The sequence below is a fragment of the Bipolaris sorokiniana genome, assembly GCF_000338995.1.
Source record: "Bipolaris sorokiniana ND90Pr unplaced genomic scaffold COCSAscaffold_2, whole genome shotgun sequence".
Classification (NCBI taxonomy): Eukaryota; Fungi; Ascomycota; class Dothideomycetes; order Pleosporales; family Pleosporaceae; genus Bipolaris; species Bipolaris sorokiniana.
Genome location: NW_006911896.1, coordinates 2156978 through 2173135, shown reverse-complemented (window position 1 = coordinate 2173135; position 16158 = coordinate 2156978). Strand labels below are relative to the sequence as shown.

Here is a 16158-nt window from a genome sequence, read left to right as displayed (position 1 = left end):
CGAGCAACAAGGCAATGGGTAGGAGAAGGGGGTTGATGAGGGCTGGTGATGGAGAAGGAGCTTGGAGCGATGGACGGGGTCAGCAAAGCGAATTGCGCGAGGCAGAAGGCGCCTGCGGAGCGAAAAGGAAGCTGTCGCGGGGAGGTTGGCGCTAAGTCTTGGCAGGTCACGTGCTAACGACTGCACTGTGCCAGCATACGCAAACACCAGGAGACACAGGCAACCTGCGAACGAGCTCTCCTTTCAAGCTTCAGCGTGCACTGCCCAGACGTCTACGAGCGAGTGGGGGTGAGGGTGCCGCGCGCCAGGTACAACGCGTCTGTTAGCGAAGCTGCGCGACCACCACACATCACACCAACCGCGCTGTAAAAGAGATATGGCACAGGCACAGGCACCGGGTCAGGCTATCCAGCGGATACGAGAGTATGCCCAGGAGGCACGTAGTCTGCACGACGACGCTGTCGATTTTGACGCGTCCGACACAGAAACTCGCCTGGCGCAGACGGTGAAGGAGCTGCAGGCACGCGTACAGGAACAACAGGCAGCGCTGGACCAGGTAAGAAGAGACTGCAGCTACGGTCTCGTCGAGCATTGCTAAGCGGACCACAGTTGCGGTCTCAATCCAATCTTGACCTGGACAGCATAGCCTATGCATCAGAGGATCCGCGTGAGAAGCTGCAACAACTCGTGGCAGTCAAAGACGCATATAAACGTTTGAAGCCGACTGCGACATATTTGCCTCCTCAAGGGTCACTTCTGCCAGCCTTGTTAGCCGCCCGTAGCATCCAGCAGAACGTAGAGGGAACCAAGGAAGCCATTGCCAGCACGCAGTCTCAACTGCTTGCAAAAGAGATGGCTCTTCGTCGCGAAGAAGCTAATCTGCACGATGCAGACCGCCTCACGCAGGCCATGCAGGATCGAATCCAGCGACTACACTCCCAGCACCAAGACCGCTCGCAAAAGACGCCTGCCCAGCTTGCACGTGAACTGATTGCTGCCAAACGCGCGCAGAAAGAGCATTCTGACGCGGAAATGCAGCGTCTAGGTGAAGCTATGAATGACTTCATCAACGACTACCTCTCTACCATGCTCGCAGCAGAAGAACTCGGTGGGCCCGTCGTAGGCGACATGCTCGACATAGACGACGACACACTAGCCACGGGCTTCACTAAAAAAGGGCGAGCAAAATCCTCCAAGAAGCCTTCATCAGACAAGACTCGACAGCGCCGAATCGACCAAATCTGGGGGCCCACCAAGCTGGCTGCCGATCAAGACGACGATGACCACGAGGAAGAGCCACCGCCCACCGAGGCGGAAGCAGCTGACGCGGAAATGCGGAAGCTAATGGGCGATCTCTTTGCTACGCTCATGGGTCCGGGGGGAGGCAAAGCCTATGTTCAGCTACAGAGAGATTCCGCGGCCTCCCGGTTCTTGGTCAGAGCAAAGATTGCCCAGTTCCATCCCAAAGACGCGAACAAGTTGCGTTTGATAGATTTTGGACGAGAACTAGACGACTGAAAGATGTTTAGGAAGATAGAGAACCAAAAAAGGGGGTAAGAGGTTAGAAACCAATATTAACAATGACAACTCTTGGATCAATGTTTACACTACTACCTTTCCAATATACTGGGCAATGAAATCACCACCCCGTTTTCCCTTTCTAACCCCAACTGTGGCGGTGCAAAACAACCTCCTAACCTCCTTTTTTTCCCAAAAGCCCACCGCCATGCATCTGCATCCGCATTGCCCAACCCGCGTCGGTGGCGTCCCCCCCCCCCCATGTTTCTCTTTTCTTTTCTTTTTCGCTTCTCGCTCCCGCACTCAATACATTGGGGCCGGGGGGGGTCCCTCCCTCCTCTTTCTTACGGCCCACATACCTCTTTTGTGCAAAAAAATACTCCCAAGCCTATAGTCTGGAAAAACACAACCACCTAGTCCATGACGCCTCCGATATGTCTCTCTATCTTTCCGCCCGAATCCAATTGTTCGGACCCCCGACACGTCGGTGTCGCCGGGATCTAGCAAGGAACAAGGAATAAAGTTCCCTCATTTGGCGCGCGTCGGCCAACAGGGTACAGAAGTAGTAACTATGTACCATGTACATATAGAATATGCATACGCATATTTGCATCATGGGGGAGGACGGGCACTATGATCTTTTGCATTCTTTTTGGCCATATATGCCGAAGGAATTAAGTATTTAACCAGGTCGCCCAACTAACTAAGCTTGACCCGCGCGCTCAAAGCAGCGAGCAACATGGGCATATGTTGTGGATCTTCCCGTCCTGGGGCTTTTTTTTTCGCCGAAGAAGGAAAGAGGGAAGAGAAACAAACAAATAGAAAAGTGTCATGGGGGGGGGGGGCCGGGGCGGGCCAGTGCTATCCCATTTTTTATCGCGCATAGACTTACTCACTTACTTGCTAAAAACCCTATTTCGGTCCTCATTGCGAGGGCGAGCTTCCCTAGCCCTCGTATCAAGAAAAGTAGATTACTCTGATTACTGATACCCTGAAAGAAAAAAGGGTATAGTTTGTACATGTAAGTACATGTAAGTAGACTTAGGCGCCCCCGCGCACGGACTTCCAACATTCCAAACCCTTGCAAGCAAAAAACAAGCATGGTCCCCCTTCGATCCCGCATTTGGGGATTAATGGTACAAGTGCAAAAAAAAGGTCAAACAAGACCTATCGGGGAAATTCAGGAAGAAAAAAAATCGGGTCAAGCAAAAAGGCCGAAACGAAGAACAAGCAAGCAGATTATGTGCATGCAGTCTTTCTTACAGATTTAACTCATCTTGACTACTTACCTATTGCTTACTTACACCCGCCACCCGCCCCTCCCCCATGTAACTTACTCAAAAACTAATGCATCTTCAAACCAACGTGGCTCCTGTACTTAACATACGTTAGGTACATAAAAGAAGAGGGGGAGAGTGCGCCCGTATATTCCTTCCTTACTTATCAAGCAGCCCCCCTCCCCCCGCGCCCTTCCAATCGCCCAACCGGCAGTATTCCAGCCACATTGCATTGGCGGCTGATCGCATCTCCGGGTGCTGATTCGCTGGGGGGGCCATGAAGCGAAATGAAGCTACGATTACGCGCCGCTTTGCCTCTCGCGCCATGGAATTCATTCAAGGAAACAATCCCCTTCGCGTTCTTTTGTGTGTATGTTCTAGGGCGCAGGGCCGTGCTGCTTTTACCCTTTCTGAGAGATGTTGATGCGGTAAGAATCGCACATATGGGCTGTGTGGGCGGGGTGCGCGGGGCATGTGCGCGGGGGAGGTTTTATGTTATGTATGTACACTTGGTATAGAGAGAGAGAGAGAGAGAGAGAGAGAGAAAGAGAAGCATGTTCAAAAAAGGGAAATAGAAAGCGTGTGTGTGCACCGTGGTATACACAATCTGTATCTTGGGAACGGACGGAGATGCGTGCCGATCGCCAGGCTGATTACTTGCTTACACATAGAGAACAGGTACCAGGCATCGGGAAGCGAGCCTTGTCGCTTATGGGGAATTGGGAAAGCTGTGCTGGCACTGGGCAAGCAGAGAAAGGCAGATCGCCCGCTCATCGGAGGGGGATGCATGCTTGCGCTGTCCAGTCGGCCTCCCCCCCTCCCCCCCAAATCTGAAACACTTCTGCGGGTGATCTGGGTGCTTGACCGCACGTATGAAGTCATAATCGTAGGATTTTTTTAACCCCCTCCCCAAAAGCTGAAAAATATTCTGCCCCGTCAACGTGATCACATGCACATATTCTGAATTTGCCGTAATTGGACACATATCCACCGCGTCCACGTGCGGGACCACCCCCCTTGTCTCCGAAGGGGCCTTCGCGGAAAAAAACAAACACGGGAGGGGGGGAGGGGGGGGGGAGTAGGAAGCGCGCGAAGGGAGTGGGGATTTGGGGCCGCTCTCAACTCGTCGCCTTTTTCCCCCTAGGCTCGATTTCTCTCCCGCTCACTCGGATTCGCGTCCGTGTGTTTTTACAAGAACGGCTCTCTGTTTGACCCAAAGAAGTAAAAAGTCTAATTTTCCCTAACCGTCGCGTGTAAAAGTAAAGGGAACATCTCCGAGAACATGGTACGCCGGTGGTAAAAATCAATATTTCCTCCAACCTACACTGGCGTTTTGCCTTTTGTGAGCGAGCGAAGCGCGGGTATTGGCTTCTGGGATCGGTAGTCGTGCCGGCGCCGTGACTAGTAGGAAATAGATGCAACAATAGCCCCCCTCCAAGTGGTCACCGTTTTCCCATACTTTACCCAGCTCATAGTAACACTGCTAAAGGTCCTACCTGACTCATCGCGCCGGAACCCAATCCACCAAGCACGAGTAGCCTAATCTCCACGCAAACAAGACAAATCCACCTTCCATTCGTATGAGTTTTTAGCTTATGTGGAATAAGCCGTCATCTCAGCCGCCACTACATACATGTGTCACCTCAAAAATGCACTAAACTAATGGCTGATAAAGGCCGCATTTCAACCTAGAGAGAGAGAAATGTAGTTCAATCGACGTCTGGGCACGAACAAAGTATACAAATCTTACTAGTACGTGGTTTTTTTTGGACCGAGCCATTGCATGGCAAATCGTTCCGTTTGATCAACGGCCGCAGTCTGTCAATTAGCCCAGTGTACCAGTCCGTACTACGATCTGCAAACTACGGCTGACATGCTTCATTACTACGGTACCGTAGCAGTGGGGTGCAACCAGTCTAGAACTCGCAATGAGCTGATCTCTCGGTCATTCTACTAGGATTCTTCTGCTCCAAAGTGAGGCACCCACTCTGATATGCGAGGTGATGAAGATCGTTTGCGAGGGGTACGTATTTGTGTGGCGGTGCGACATGATCTTATCGTACCCTCGCCTCGGTACACCTACGTTATCCAAATGCCATATTTTGAGTGGCAAAAGCCGTGCTAACGCCATGCGTCATTCGAGTGCGAGAGGCAATTCTGATCTCTGACTCAGAGCTTGTGACGACCTGCATATTACAAGCGTACCGTATAGAGATAGAGTAGTGTGGCACGGTCTAGCGTTCGCGAGCCGTTGTGGCGAAGGCGAGGGTCCAGCCACACTACCTCGCCACTTGCCAGACTCGCTAGATTACACAACGCGTCGATCTCCGACTAGACCATTGCCCGCTCATTGGCTCATGCATAACCTTATACACTTACATATGTGATGTAGAGTTTACTACAACGTTACCAAGCTGCTTTCTGAACGCGAGCGTCGTCAATCAACACACTGCGCAATTCTATTGGATCCTCATGTATTCGCCACCGGCTCGACTAGCACCAGCAGGCTTTGCACACCTGACCGTGTATGCCGCCTCGGATTTCGCGTCCTGTTCTACTTCAGAGCCTGTGGCAAAAAAAAGAACAATGCTCAAGGGAATGAGCGCAAGTCCTCGTGCACGTTGCTCCCTACTAATGTTAAAGCATGGGGTTACAGGAATGCCGAGCAACGGCTATTCGGATAGTCTGGTTCTAGGTGTGTACCTAGTCCTTCATAGCCTGTGCATCCCCATAGAATCGTTAAGCATGGGTGCCGTGTGCCGCAATCCGTGTGTATATCATCAGACCACCCGTGCATGAGCGCTCGCATAAACAACCATAAACTGCGATGGTAAGGCTGTGGATTTGACGCAAGCGACAATCGGTAGGATGCGCACATGTTTCAAGTGTACGATAAGTGAGGAGACGACTCGGCAACAACACCGCCTACCAGGTTCAATCGGCCCGTTCTTACTCGACACCTGTTCTGTAATTGCCAGCGCATCCTCCACTCCCTGCTCCTTCGGTTTGTCTCTTCGGGCTCACGTGTGTCGTCGTCGTCGTGATTCGTGAGTGGCTTGCTGCAGTATGACATCAAGTTTCGGGCGCGCCATCCTTAGGGCCGGAACGTGTTTTTGGCGGCATCGGCTACTCTACCCACATTACCCGCCAGCCCCCCTCAATTTCTTACTTTCAGGGGCCCCCACTTGAGCGTAGAAGGATGCGATATGCCTGTTTCCGATGGCCTTTTCCTCATGCATTTGCGAATATGATGGCCATTATGAACGCCCTTGTTCCCCTTGAAGCTGATAATGCCAGAGCTGACGGTGCAAAGATGCACTCTTCTACCTCTCAGCCCAGTAAGCGCCCGTGGATAGCTTAATTTCCGGGGTTGGTGGTAGCGCGTCAAGGTTTAGAGGGTGCCAAGGCGTCGAGAGCATGCGAAGTGACATTTATGGATAAACCGTGATACGGAGACTTGCTCGGATAGAAAATGCTTCGTGGAGTAAAAGAATGTCACTATGTCGTAATGTTAGTGGAGTACGTACGTGCGTAGCATCCGGTCCAGCTTCGGTCGCACATCGTGCATTTTAAGACATGGATGATTTGAAAATTTAACGGAAAAGGAAAGAAAATCGGACATGTTGCGACAGTTCAAGGAGCGAAAAGACTTTGATTAGGCTTCCAGGGTAATCTGGGTATGTGCATTGTGGAAAACGAAGTAGCCCATGCTTGTTGTCTGTAACAGAGAGAGAAAAATTACAACCCCCAACGCGCCCTCCTCGTACTGCGTATGTGTATCTCGCCATGTGTTCGTAACAGATCGTCGATTTGCAATCTTAACCTCTGGGAAAGTTGGAATGGTAATGGTATAATGGGTATCGTCGTCGCACCGAAAAGAAGAATAGAAAGGTATAGGACATAGGAAACAAAAGCAATCGCTCAATTCAAGCGCGTCACTTGGCCAAGGGAGCGACATGCCAAACGGTCGAGTTGTGTGAAGCAATAGAAAAAAGCAAAAGTCATGGCGACTCGCGTCATGCGATGCGAGACTCCAAAAGACGAATGGTACGGGTCATTACGGTCGGTCGGTTGCCGAAAAAACAGGGTATCAAGGTGAAAAAGGAACGGCGCCTTACTCAGTGATAGGCAAAGAAAGCCTAGAAGAGAAGGCGTAGTTCGTAGCCAGTCGAATGGACGTTTTCGGTAACGCTGATATCTCCATCGACCTGAATGTCTGTAGGGCCGGCGTCCCACTCGCGCTTCATAGAATGCGCCGGAGGCGTGCCGATTTCGTGGAATTCAGCCGCCATATCCTGTTGCTCCGGTATCTTGCTGACTGCCTCATCGTCCATTAAGATTTGTAGTCCTTTCTGGTTAACACGGATGGTCCGTGTTACCTTGCTAGGCTCAATCTTGAGCTTCATTGCAATGCCAGTGACAAGCTCCTTGACAGTGCGATCCATAAGGTATACGGCTCGGAAATAGTTGTCCTCTGGCTGGCGACCAGCAAGCCTGGGCTGCACGAAAAAGCACGCAATTGGCTTGAGCAAGGGCTCCGGTGGTGGCTGGTACGTCTGGTCAACGCCAAGAGCTTCGATCCATCCAGAAAGCGTGTGATCGTCGGAATACGGTCGTTGGACTTTGGTTGGGACGTCTGCGCTTCCGTGCATATTGACCATGCCCTTGAGATCGCCTGTAGCGGTTTGCGGAAGATTTCGCCACTCGTTTGAAGACATGCGCGAGGGCGGTTGGAAGGGCTGCGGGCGTTGGAAAGAAGAGGCGCGACGTTTCTCCGACTGGAGAGATTGTGAGCTGGGAGTTGGGGATACCACAGACGAAGTCGATGTCTGCGGATCGTGCCCATCCCACATTTGTGCATCCATGTTGGTGTCCAGCTTGGAGAGATCATGGGACGATGCGCCCAAGACAACTGGATGCAGATCTGGGTCGTCCTGTGCTTCTCCTTTGAGATAGAGAACGCTGACAGGTCTGGTCGAGCTGAACATATCCTGCAAAGACGCCAGTTTGATATGAAGATCTTCTTCAGCTGGCGCGCGAGCTCCTTGGTTGTCGCTTGTCGAAGACATGGACCAAGTCCGCTTGTGCTTGGGCACCTTGCCGGGTCTTTGGCTCATGGTGCCTTTGGAAATCGAACCACTGCGCTTCCGCTTGCCAAAGTCTTTCATGCCAGACTCAACTTGCGCAATTTGCTGCTTGAGCTTGTCGATCGTCTTCTTGACGTGGGCAACATCGTTGGACAGTTTCCGCTCGGCGCCGTGGTCTCGGAAGAGCTTGACCTTGCAGTAGCAGAGCTCGGCTTCTGATCGCTGGGGCGATGATCCAGCAGTCTCCGTAATCAGCTCTGTCTTTGCGCAAAGTCGAACTGGGATGCCCTTAACACCTTTGGAATGGCTAAAGTCGGTAGAGAGGAAGTTGAAGCGCACAGCCAAGGAACACTCGGGCGACGCGTTGGGGACGGGTGTCCACGTTACCACGAAGCCGTCAAACGAGGATGATTCCAGTTCTACCCTGGGTCGGCCTTGGACTTCGCCGCCGCCAACTTGGCTCGGGTCAACAAATTCAACGGCTTGCAGACGTCCACCGCGTTGATGGGCTTCGTTTGTGCCTCGGCCTTCTTTCCATAGTTGCCAGCAGGATGCGGGTCGCTGGCGCTGTTGCTCGTCCTCGAATGAAATGCGAATAAAGGTCCTATACTTTAGAGATGGCGAAGGGGCCTGGAGTGGAGCCGTATCGACCAAGGAGATGGAGTAAGCTTGTCCCTTGTTTAGATACGTCACCGGGACCTCGTCTGGCTGCTTTACCATAGCTGTTGGCGCATTCAGAGTGACGTGGTATCGGAAGCTATCCAAGTTAGTAGGTATTCCGCAAAAATGACACGTGTTTTGCAACTCACTTTTGATTGGGTGGAGGGGGTGCAGATGCGACTGCAGATGCTATGCTGTCGTATGAATGGGGTGCGAAGCCTATGAGAGGCGATTGCTCTTGCATCTCGACTTCTGGCACCATATTGTCCATGGGCGAGTTCTCATGGGTTTGCGCTATGGGACGCTGGTCAAAGGCCGAGGGTTGGTGGGTGAATTGGTGGGGCGCAAATGACTGCGAATGCTGCGGCTGCATGCCAAAGGGATTGACATTTTGAAAGTGGTGAGAGCCGAGCGCATGGTGGTTGAAGCCGTGCAAGTGCGCAGTAGGTACGATCTGGCCGGCGTGGACTCCGCCTTCCGAGGTGGGCAGCGACAGCGGGGTGCCTAAGCCAAAGCTGAAGCCAGGCGTGTGCAGGTCGCCGGCCTGGCTGTGGTAGAGCGTGTTGGTGCCACCCGGAGTCGGGGTGTAGTAGCCAGGCGGCTGGTTTGCAAAGGACGTAAAGGCAAAACTGTTTGGGTCGAGCAGTGAGGGCGTAAACCTCCAGGGCTCATTGTTGCCGCGCGGAGTGGGGTCCTGGTCCTTGATGTCCTCATGGTTGTCAGGCTGGCTGTCGAGGGCATAAATGTTAGCAGTTGGGTGCATGACTTGGTTGACATTGACATGTCGGTGGTTGCGCGCAAATGCGTCCCGACGGATCGGAAATGCCATGTCGGGGAAGACGTACCGAGAGGGGTTGGCAATGTCCAAGACATCAGCGAGCGAGTGGCCTGGCGGCGCGGCGAGAGAATGCGAGCGCTGCTGGATGTGGGGGAAGTTTGCCTTGAAGTCTTCTAGCAGTTTCCCATCGGGCTTCTGGCTGTTCAGTCTGGGGGTGGGCAGTCAGCAGGCGGTCTTTGAGGTACAGAGGCAGCGTTTGAACGCGACGCGCGCAAATCACATGCGAGCTTGGGCATGGCGGCGTGCGTGACGTACCGATTTCGAAACATGGCATCGGGCTTTCACTCGGGCGATTAGCAGGATGGAGATTCGAGGAGCATCTGGTTGACGGGCAGTGTTTGGGTTGGCGCAGGTGGGGAGGGGGGGAGTTGAGGCTGGGAAGGAAGGAGGGAGCGAGGGAGAAGGTGAGGGAGCGAGGGAAGCAGCAGCAGCGTGGGAAGCGGATCTTGGGTTGATGAAACAGAGAGAGCAGCTGCCACGAGAAAGACGAGCCTGGGAGAGTCAAGCCACAGGCCGACGTCCAGGGCCGGTGGTCAGACGTCTTTTTAGCTAGCGACCTGCGCATCCACCATGGCCTTGACGGAATTGCTCGAGGGCCGCGCATGGGCAAGGGTGGAGCATCGGGTCTAGGCACACACACACACGCCTAGTAGACACATGCACATCCACACATCCACACATTCACATGGTCCCTGTGGGCCTGTTCTAACGCTGCCCTAGCTGGCTGCTGCTAGGCCAGATGTTGCTACTGCTGCTGCTCCACTGTGCGGCGCGACATGGGCCCAGCCGACAGACGCTGCTCTCATGCTCCTCCCCAGCACACGCACAAGCACACAAGCGCAGAGCCAGCCGCCTGCACAGCCACGGCCCTACGGCAGACGCGAGCCGCCCTCCAGTCGTGCTGTACCGCATCCGGCCCCGATTTGCGCTGCAGCTGTCGCCATCCCGCACAAGGGCCGCCGGAACATGCTGCTGGCCATTGACCGACGACATGGTACTGTATGTAGTGTAGTAGTAGTCGTAGTAGTAGTCTAGTCGGATGCCCATACTACTACACTACACTACATGCCTCCTCCTCCTCCTCCCCCCCTCGTCCAGCCAACATCCAGCCCAGCCCGCGGCGCACGGGGCCCCCATGGTGGCTTCACCAAGCCCTTCCGTGTGCATTGCCGTAATTTACTCGTCCAGAAAGCCCTCCGCTCGCGCGCTATGCCGTCTTGGTCGCCAGGCAATCGCATGGCGCCTACCGTGTGCGTTGGCTCCTCAATGCGAAATGACATATGCCGGCCAGGACCCCGTTTCCACTCGTCGACCGATGCTGGCTGCGCTGACGGCCCTGGTCCGCTGCCCTGCACTGCACTGCACTGCACTGCACTCGCTCCCATTCCACGCGACAGACGACGTCTCTGCCCGCTTGTCTTGCCCTGTCCATGTAGCAACCCCTCCCTGACCTGCTGCTATTGCTGCTATTCTGCTGCTGCTTCTGCCGCCAGCACTCCCCTGCGTTTGCGTGCCGGATCGGAGACGAGGTTCCACCCCGCCAATTCGCCTCGTCGCCATGCCTGCCTGCCTGTGCCCGCCCACCCACCAATCCCACAGCCGGCCGTTGGCGCCCTCTCGCTTGCCCCTAGCCAGCCTCGCTGCCTGCCCGCTACCCGCTTACTCGGAATGACCTTAATGCTCAACGTTATCCCATCACCTGTCAACCCGAGATTGACGACTGTGCTTTAGTGGGCGTTTGCCCGACGACTGAGCTGCACAGTCCATAAAAAAAAACCCCCATCTGCCATCCTGCCCATGTCGTCATCGCGCCGCCGCTCGGCCCTTTGGCTCCCTGGGCCCTTGCCTGGCCCCAGAGTGTCAAAGTTTCTTACCATCCCAGCAATTAAACGTCACTCTCTCCTGCGGTTACATCCACCGTCCCTCCTGGTTGGTCATTGCATCCAATGCTGACACTACCGGGCCAATCGCTCGCCTCCAGCAGTAGTCATTCGGCACCTGCAGTAGTCGTGGTAATGCCCATCTCTAGACTCCTCAATGCACACAAAAATAATTGTGGCAACTGTTGTTGCAGGTGCTGATCGGCAACGGGACGAGTCCCACCACTTACGCTGCTCCGCTTGCTGCTCTGCGCCGCAATCCCTCTCTCAATGTTTCCCCTAAGCCCGCACTGCCGTGCATGTGCATGCTTCTGATTCGCCCAACCCAGTGAACCTTCGCTGTGGCACAGACCCACTACTCGCCACACTCGCCACACTCGACGCCACATTTGCCGATCCATTTCCGCCCAGACAAGCAGATGCCGTCGAAACGCGTATGCTTGCAGCACGGTAACAGCCAACACGACGGAGTCTTCGTAGGGCTGGACGTTCACCACATGAGCTCATCCACCGTCAGTATTAGTCCGAGTCAAGACACCCCAAACTACACTACTCACTATTCCGCGCCGCGGTCTTTTTGTCCAATATTCAATGACCCTGTGTCTCTCCCCTGAAGCATGCATTAGCCACTTACACAATAACAAGGGGACAAGTCCAGAAACTTGTCCTTTCTCTCTCTGTCTTTTCCCTTTCCCGTACCACTGTGATGCCATAGACTTCCATCAATGTCCAAATAAAAACGCCTCGCCGTCATGGTACGGGAGGAGGAGGGGGGACAAACGTGATACACAGGAAACATTACCGCGAGTACGTAGTCAAACGTAAATCCCACGCGCGCCCCTTCTGATCTCAACTTCCTTCCCCCTTTGGCTACGGTTTACTCATCTCACTAGCTTGTCTGGCCACTAAGATTGGTTATTTACCTAGCAACTTGTAATTTCACTACCCATCCCCGATCGCATTCCGTCTCGTCCAGACCCTCTTGGTCTGTGACCAGCAGCCGCCCGGCAGTCAAACGCCTAGAATATCACCCGCCCCTCGTTTCATACTATCTTAGCCATTGCTTGTTGATACGTAGACCATAGAGCAGTGCAGAAGTTGGCCATGTTGAACCATTCTCCCCCCCCCCCTTCCTGTGTGACATACTTCATCATCCTCTCAGACCTCAGCGCTCCACCTTGTGCTACCGTCCAATCAATACTACACTGAGCTGCATAGATAAAACCACTCGCCATCCGTTGTCCATTACGCAAAACCCCTCATCCACTTGCTGCCATGTCCTCCGACCCTTCATCCTCACCTTCCCCCGAGCCTTGCCTCTTGTGCGCTGGCGCTGGCGCTGGCGGCATCATCGTCGATTTGGGACCACCAGTTTCGCCACGTGATGTATGATCTCCGGCCTTCCGTATACTCGCTGCTGCTCCGGCCTGGGAACCGCTGTCGAGTCCTGTGTCACTCGAGTCATCTCCCGAGACGGACAAACATGACCCTGTGCGCGAACTCTGAAGGGAGCTATTCCTGCTCGAGTCCCGTGGCTGAACCCTTCCACTCCCCACGTCCTCACGAAACGCTGTCAGCACACTAGACCGCGACCCACGACGGCTCTCTTGATACTTGCTGTTCATCAGCTCTGGATTTGATGTCGAGCTTCCTTGACGATTACGACTCAAGCTCAGGGCCGGGCTCGGGTTGTTTGACCTAGTGCCAAAGTCTGCGCTCAAGCTCTGTGTCAAACATCTTGACCTTTCTGACCGTGTTACGGGTGTGTAGCGTATGGCATGCGAGGAGACCTGCGCGACAGAGTCCTCAGGACCTTCATAGTGGATATAGATATCATCTAGCGTAGCTTCCTCAAAGAGGGCTTGTAGCTCGTCTGCCCCCGGCTCGAAAGAGAACTGTCGATGATGTCCTTGCTGCGTACTGAGCTGTGGTTGCGAATGGAACCTCCCTGCAATGCGCGTCTGTGTCACACCTTGTTCCAAAGGCTGTTTCTTGACATTGATATCTTGCAGGGCTACTGGGTCTGCATCTGCTTCATCATCGAGCACGACGGAGGGTTCTTCCGGCCTTGACTGTGAGAGTAGCATCATCAGTTTGTCATTGAAGCTGTCCGGCTGCAAGCCTCGTCGCCTTGCCACAAGCGTGCCAAGCTCACGGAGAGCGACAAAAGCATTACACTCGGTGGCTAGCTGCATGTTCGTCTGATGATGAAATGACGTCTCGTCTGATAGTGCATCACCGGATCCTCCCGAGAAGACAGAGGCAGCAGAATCCGTGACGGACGACGGCGGCCGAGTCTTGTGTATTGTAATCAATTCTAGCTCGCTCTGAACCTGGCATGAAAGCGTAGTTTTCTCCGAGTCAGGAGGAGTACCAACTAGTAATTCCGAACTGTCAGAGAACCGCTTAGATAGTACCGCCATCTTGCCGGAAGGGGACACCGGTCGGCCACGAAGTACTAGATGAGTTAGACTGACCCTGAACTCTTAGTGAGCCATCGTTTACAACTTGCCTTTCTCACTCAAACGGTTGGTTTCCGCGTCAAGCTTTTCTCCGGGGAGTAGCTTGTGGTCTTGTGCAAAGCTGTCGTGCGAGCTGGTCTTTCTGTGCCTCCACTGACGATCCACAACACTTGCCTGGCGCGCTTGCACAAGTCTACAATAATTAGACCAAGCTAGTCAGAGCGCAGCGCATATACTGACCCCGTCATGCCACTTGTACCGCGGGCTATGAGTAGCTCGAGCCGGCGTATCTCCGCATGATATCCATCTTCCGAATACGACCAACCTGCCTGTGCTTGTGACCAATCTCGAAGCGTCTCCTCTAGCAGTATCTCTAGGCGCTCCTTCTGGTCCCGAACCTTTTGATAATTCTCGAACACACGAAGCAGGCCACTGTGATGCTCTGTGGGTATTGGAGACGATGACCTGGTAATATGCAATCGAACGGACTGGGTCACAAGTAGTGGATCAACGTAGGCCTCGAACGGCCGTGGTGCCTCTTCATCCCATGGTTCTGAAAACTCGGGCGTTTTTGTAGTGTCCTTGAACGAGGAGAAAAGCGAGGTATATCGCGAGAGCTTTGGCTTAGAGTCTCGATACAACGCCGGCATCTCCAAACATTCACCCCGCCCATCTTCAATGTCTTCGACTGCAGTTCCTGCAGCCAGGGTACTCACCGGGGTTTGTGGTCTACTGCTGTGCAGTGTTTTTAGCCAGCTGGGTTGACGAGGTCTGTCACCTTGGTCTTCGGTAGCTGTGGAGCGTTCGCCGTCAGATCTGAGCGAAGAGACCTTGGGTTGCTTCTTGGGGTGTTTACTGTGACCTAGGCGCCAGCCCCTACCATCTGGCATGTTGTTTTCCTGTGCAAGCTCTCTTGATAGGTGAGTGGCTACAGAGAGCCCAGGGAGTTGCGCAACGTATAAGTCCATATCCTCGACAGATCACAATTGCCGGTTGAGTGATACTGCGGAAAGTGGTCGTGGTAAAGGTGATTGTGGTGATTGACGGGCAGGTGCTGCCGCGGGGCCAGCTTTCACCCTCACTACCCTGACTGACATCACTTAGGGCAGCTCACCTTCACCAAAGATGGCGCCAAAGCATGTGACGTCTATACGGCTGCCTAATTGTCGATTCTTGAGTGAAGCCAACTCTTCAACATCTTTACTACCCTCTGCAAGCATAGCCGTGTCATCGTTGCTCCTGCCGTCTTCTAGACTCAACCCAGCACCTCACGTTTGCACCGAGCCATGCACCCAAGCCTCCTCGATGAAAATTATGGGCGTCCAGAGGTCAAACAGCCATGAAAGCCGCACTAGAGCTTGCGTCATGTAAGGGTTTGGAAAGAAGGAAAGAATATTGCTAATGTTGAAAGGCGCACGAAGTGGCCAGGTGAGCGGTGCGATGTCCTGCAGTCCATTCAACGTTCCTTGGGAGCATACATACTGATGGCTACTTTACAAATTTGTGTGTTCGTTGCAACCACAAGCGACTATATTCATAAGTCGGGGTGTCTTGACGTTAAAATGGTTCGGCCCCAAAACGGCTAGATAGGTACACAGGTACTTAGTAGCGAAAGCTGGTCCACCAGGGCACTACACTCGAACCACTTGAACCTATACTTCATACTTGCATCGCAACAAGACGTCGTTAGCTTACGCGTATTCCTGATCCGGAGAATTATTAGGTCCATAATATATGCTACCTAAGGATTCGTTTGTATCGCATAGCCGCCTCCAGGATCGTTGCCAAGGGACATAATGTTCCGTGTTTCGGTTGAGTTTGAGTAGAGGTGCCGGACGGGCCAACGCCGCGGACGGGCCAACGCCGGATTTCTCCCCAACAGTACTATCACAAACTTGAAGCTGTAGAGCTCTACATAAAAGCTATTATCGCGAGAAACTCTAGTATAGTAATCTCGTAGTATTGTTTATTTGATCTATCTACTGATATTTGATTGGCAGCTTGATGGGGCGGCCTGAACGCGAGCGTGGTGATGGTGGTGCAGCTGATCGATTAGCTCGCTGCGCACCACCACTACTACTGCCAACGATAATATTCTTTGATGCTAGTTCAGTAGAGCGCTTGAAGGTAGGCTTCTTTCCCCTTTGTGAGATTTTGATAGCTTTCTGAAGTCGTTTGTGGGCGGCTTGGCGGGCTATCCGGTGGGCAGCTGCTTCAGCTTTCTGCCTCTCACGATCTAGTTTTGCCTGTGCCCGCGCCCGCCGTCGCGCATCTAGTTCTTGAGCTTTGAGTAGCTTTCTCTCCTCTCTAGCTTTAACCGCGATAGCTTTTTGGCGTTGTAACTCCTCATGATCGCGCTGTTTCTGCTCATATTGGCGGCGAGCTTCTCGCACCTTCCGTGGAGACCAGAAAAGTAGCTCCACCATGATAATCGTC

At 53.5% G+C, this 16158-nt stretch overlaps 6 protein-coding genes across 6 annotated transcripts; 3 read left to right on the top strand and 3 right to left on the bottom strand.

The window, feature by feature from the left end:
- The first annotated feature begins 241 nt into the window (after nucleotides 1–241).
- COCSADRAFT_33510 (uncharacterized protein) lies at nucleotides 242–1683 on the top strand. The gene is made up of 2 exons (XM_007697373.1): nucleotides 242–556; nucleotides 610–1683. The coding sequence occupies exons 1-2, from the start codon at nucleotides 377–379 to the stop codon at nucleotides 1516–1518; spliced, it is 1089 nt and encodes a 362-aa protein (XP_007695563.1). The 5' UTR covers nucleotides 242–376; the 3' UTR covers nucleotides 1519–1683.
- Nucleotides 1684–5096: 3413 nt separating this feature from the next.
- Nucleotides 5097–5635, top strand: COCSADRAFT_274755 (uncharacterized protein). Its single transcript, XM_007697993.1, has one exon. It carries the CDS (start codon nucleotides 5268–5270, stop codon nucleotides 5592–5594), a length of 327 nt encoding a protein of 108 aa, XP_007696183.1. The 5' UTR covers nucleotides 5097–5267; the 3' UTR covers nucleotides 5595–5635.
- Nucleotides 5636–6934: 1299 nt separating this feature from the next.
- Nucleotides 6935–9649, bottom strand: COCSADRAFT_167842 (uncharacterized protein; the record flags this gene model as incomplete). The annotated part of the gene is made up of 4 exons (XM_007697992.1): nucleotides 6935–8639; nucleotides 8692–9270; nucleotides 9388–9528; nucleotides 9636–9649. The coding sequence occupies 4 exons, from the start codon at nucleotides 9647–9649 to the stop codon at nucleotides 6935–6937; spliced, it is 2439 nt and encodes an 812-aa protein (XP_007696182.1).
- Nucleotides 9650–10404: 755 nt separating this feature from the next.
- Nucleotides 10405–11154, top strand: COCSADRAFT_274736 (uncharacterized protein). The gene has a single exon (XM_007697991.1). The coding sequence runs from the start codon at nucleotides 10446–10448 to the stop codon at nucleotides 11109–11111; it is 666 nt and encodes a 221-aa protein (XP_007696181.1). The 5' UTR covers nucleotides 10405–10445; the 3' UTR covers nucleotides 11112–11154.
- Nucleotides 11155–12289: 1135 nt separating this feature from the next.
- COCSADRAFT_274733 (uncharacterized protein) lies at nucleotides 12290–14840 on the bottom strand. Its single transcript, XM_007697990.1, has 3 exons — nucleotides 13963–14840; nucleotides 13773–13915; nucleotides 12290–13718 (listed from the first exon to the last, which is right to left on the bottom strand). Exons 1-3 carry the CDS (start codon nucleotides 14688–14690, stop codon nucleotides 12520–12522), a joined length of 2070 nt encoding a protein of 689 aa, XP_007696180.1. The 5' UTR covers nucleotides 14691–14840; the 3' UTR covers nucleotides 12290–12519.
- Nucleotides 14841–15701: 861 nt separating this feature from the next.
- COCSADRAFT_157045 (uncharacterized protein) lies at nucleotides 15702–16148 on the bottom strand (the record flags this gene model as incomplete). Its single annotated transcript, XM_007697989.1, has 1 exon — nucleotides 15702–16148. One exon carries the CDS (start codon nucleotides 16146–16148, stop codon nucleotides 15702–15704), a length of 447 nt encoding a protein of 148 aa, XP_007696179.1.
- Between the last annotated feature and the right edge of the window lie 10 nt (nucleotides 16149–16158).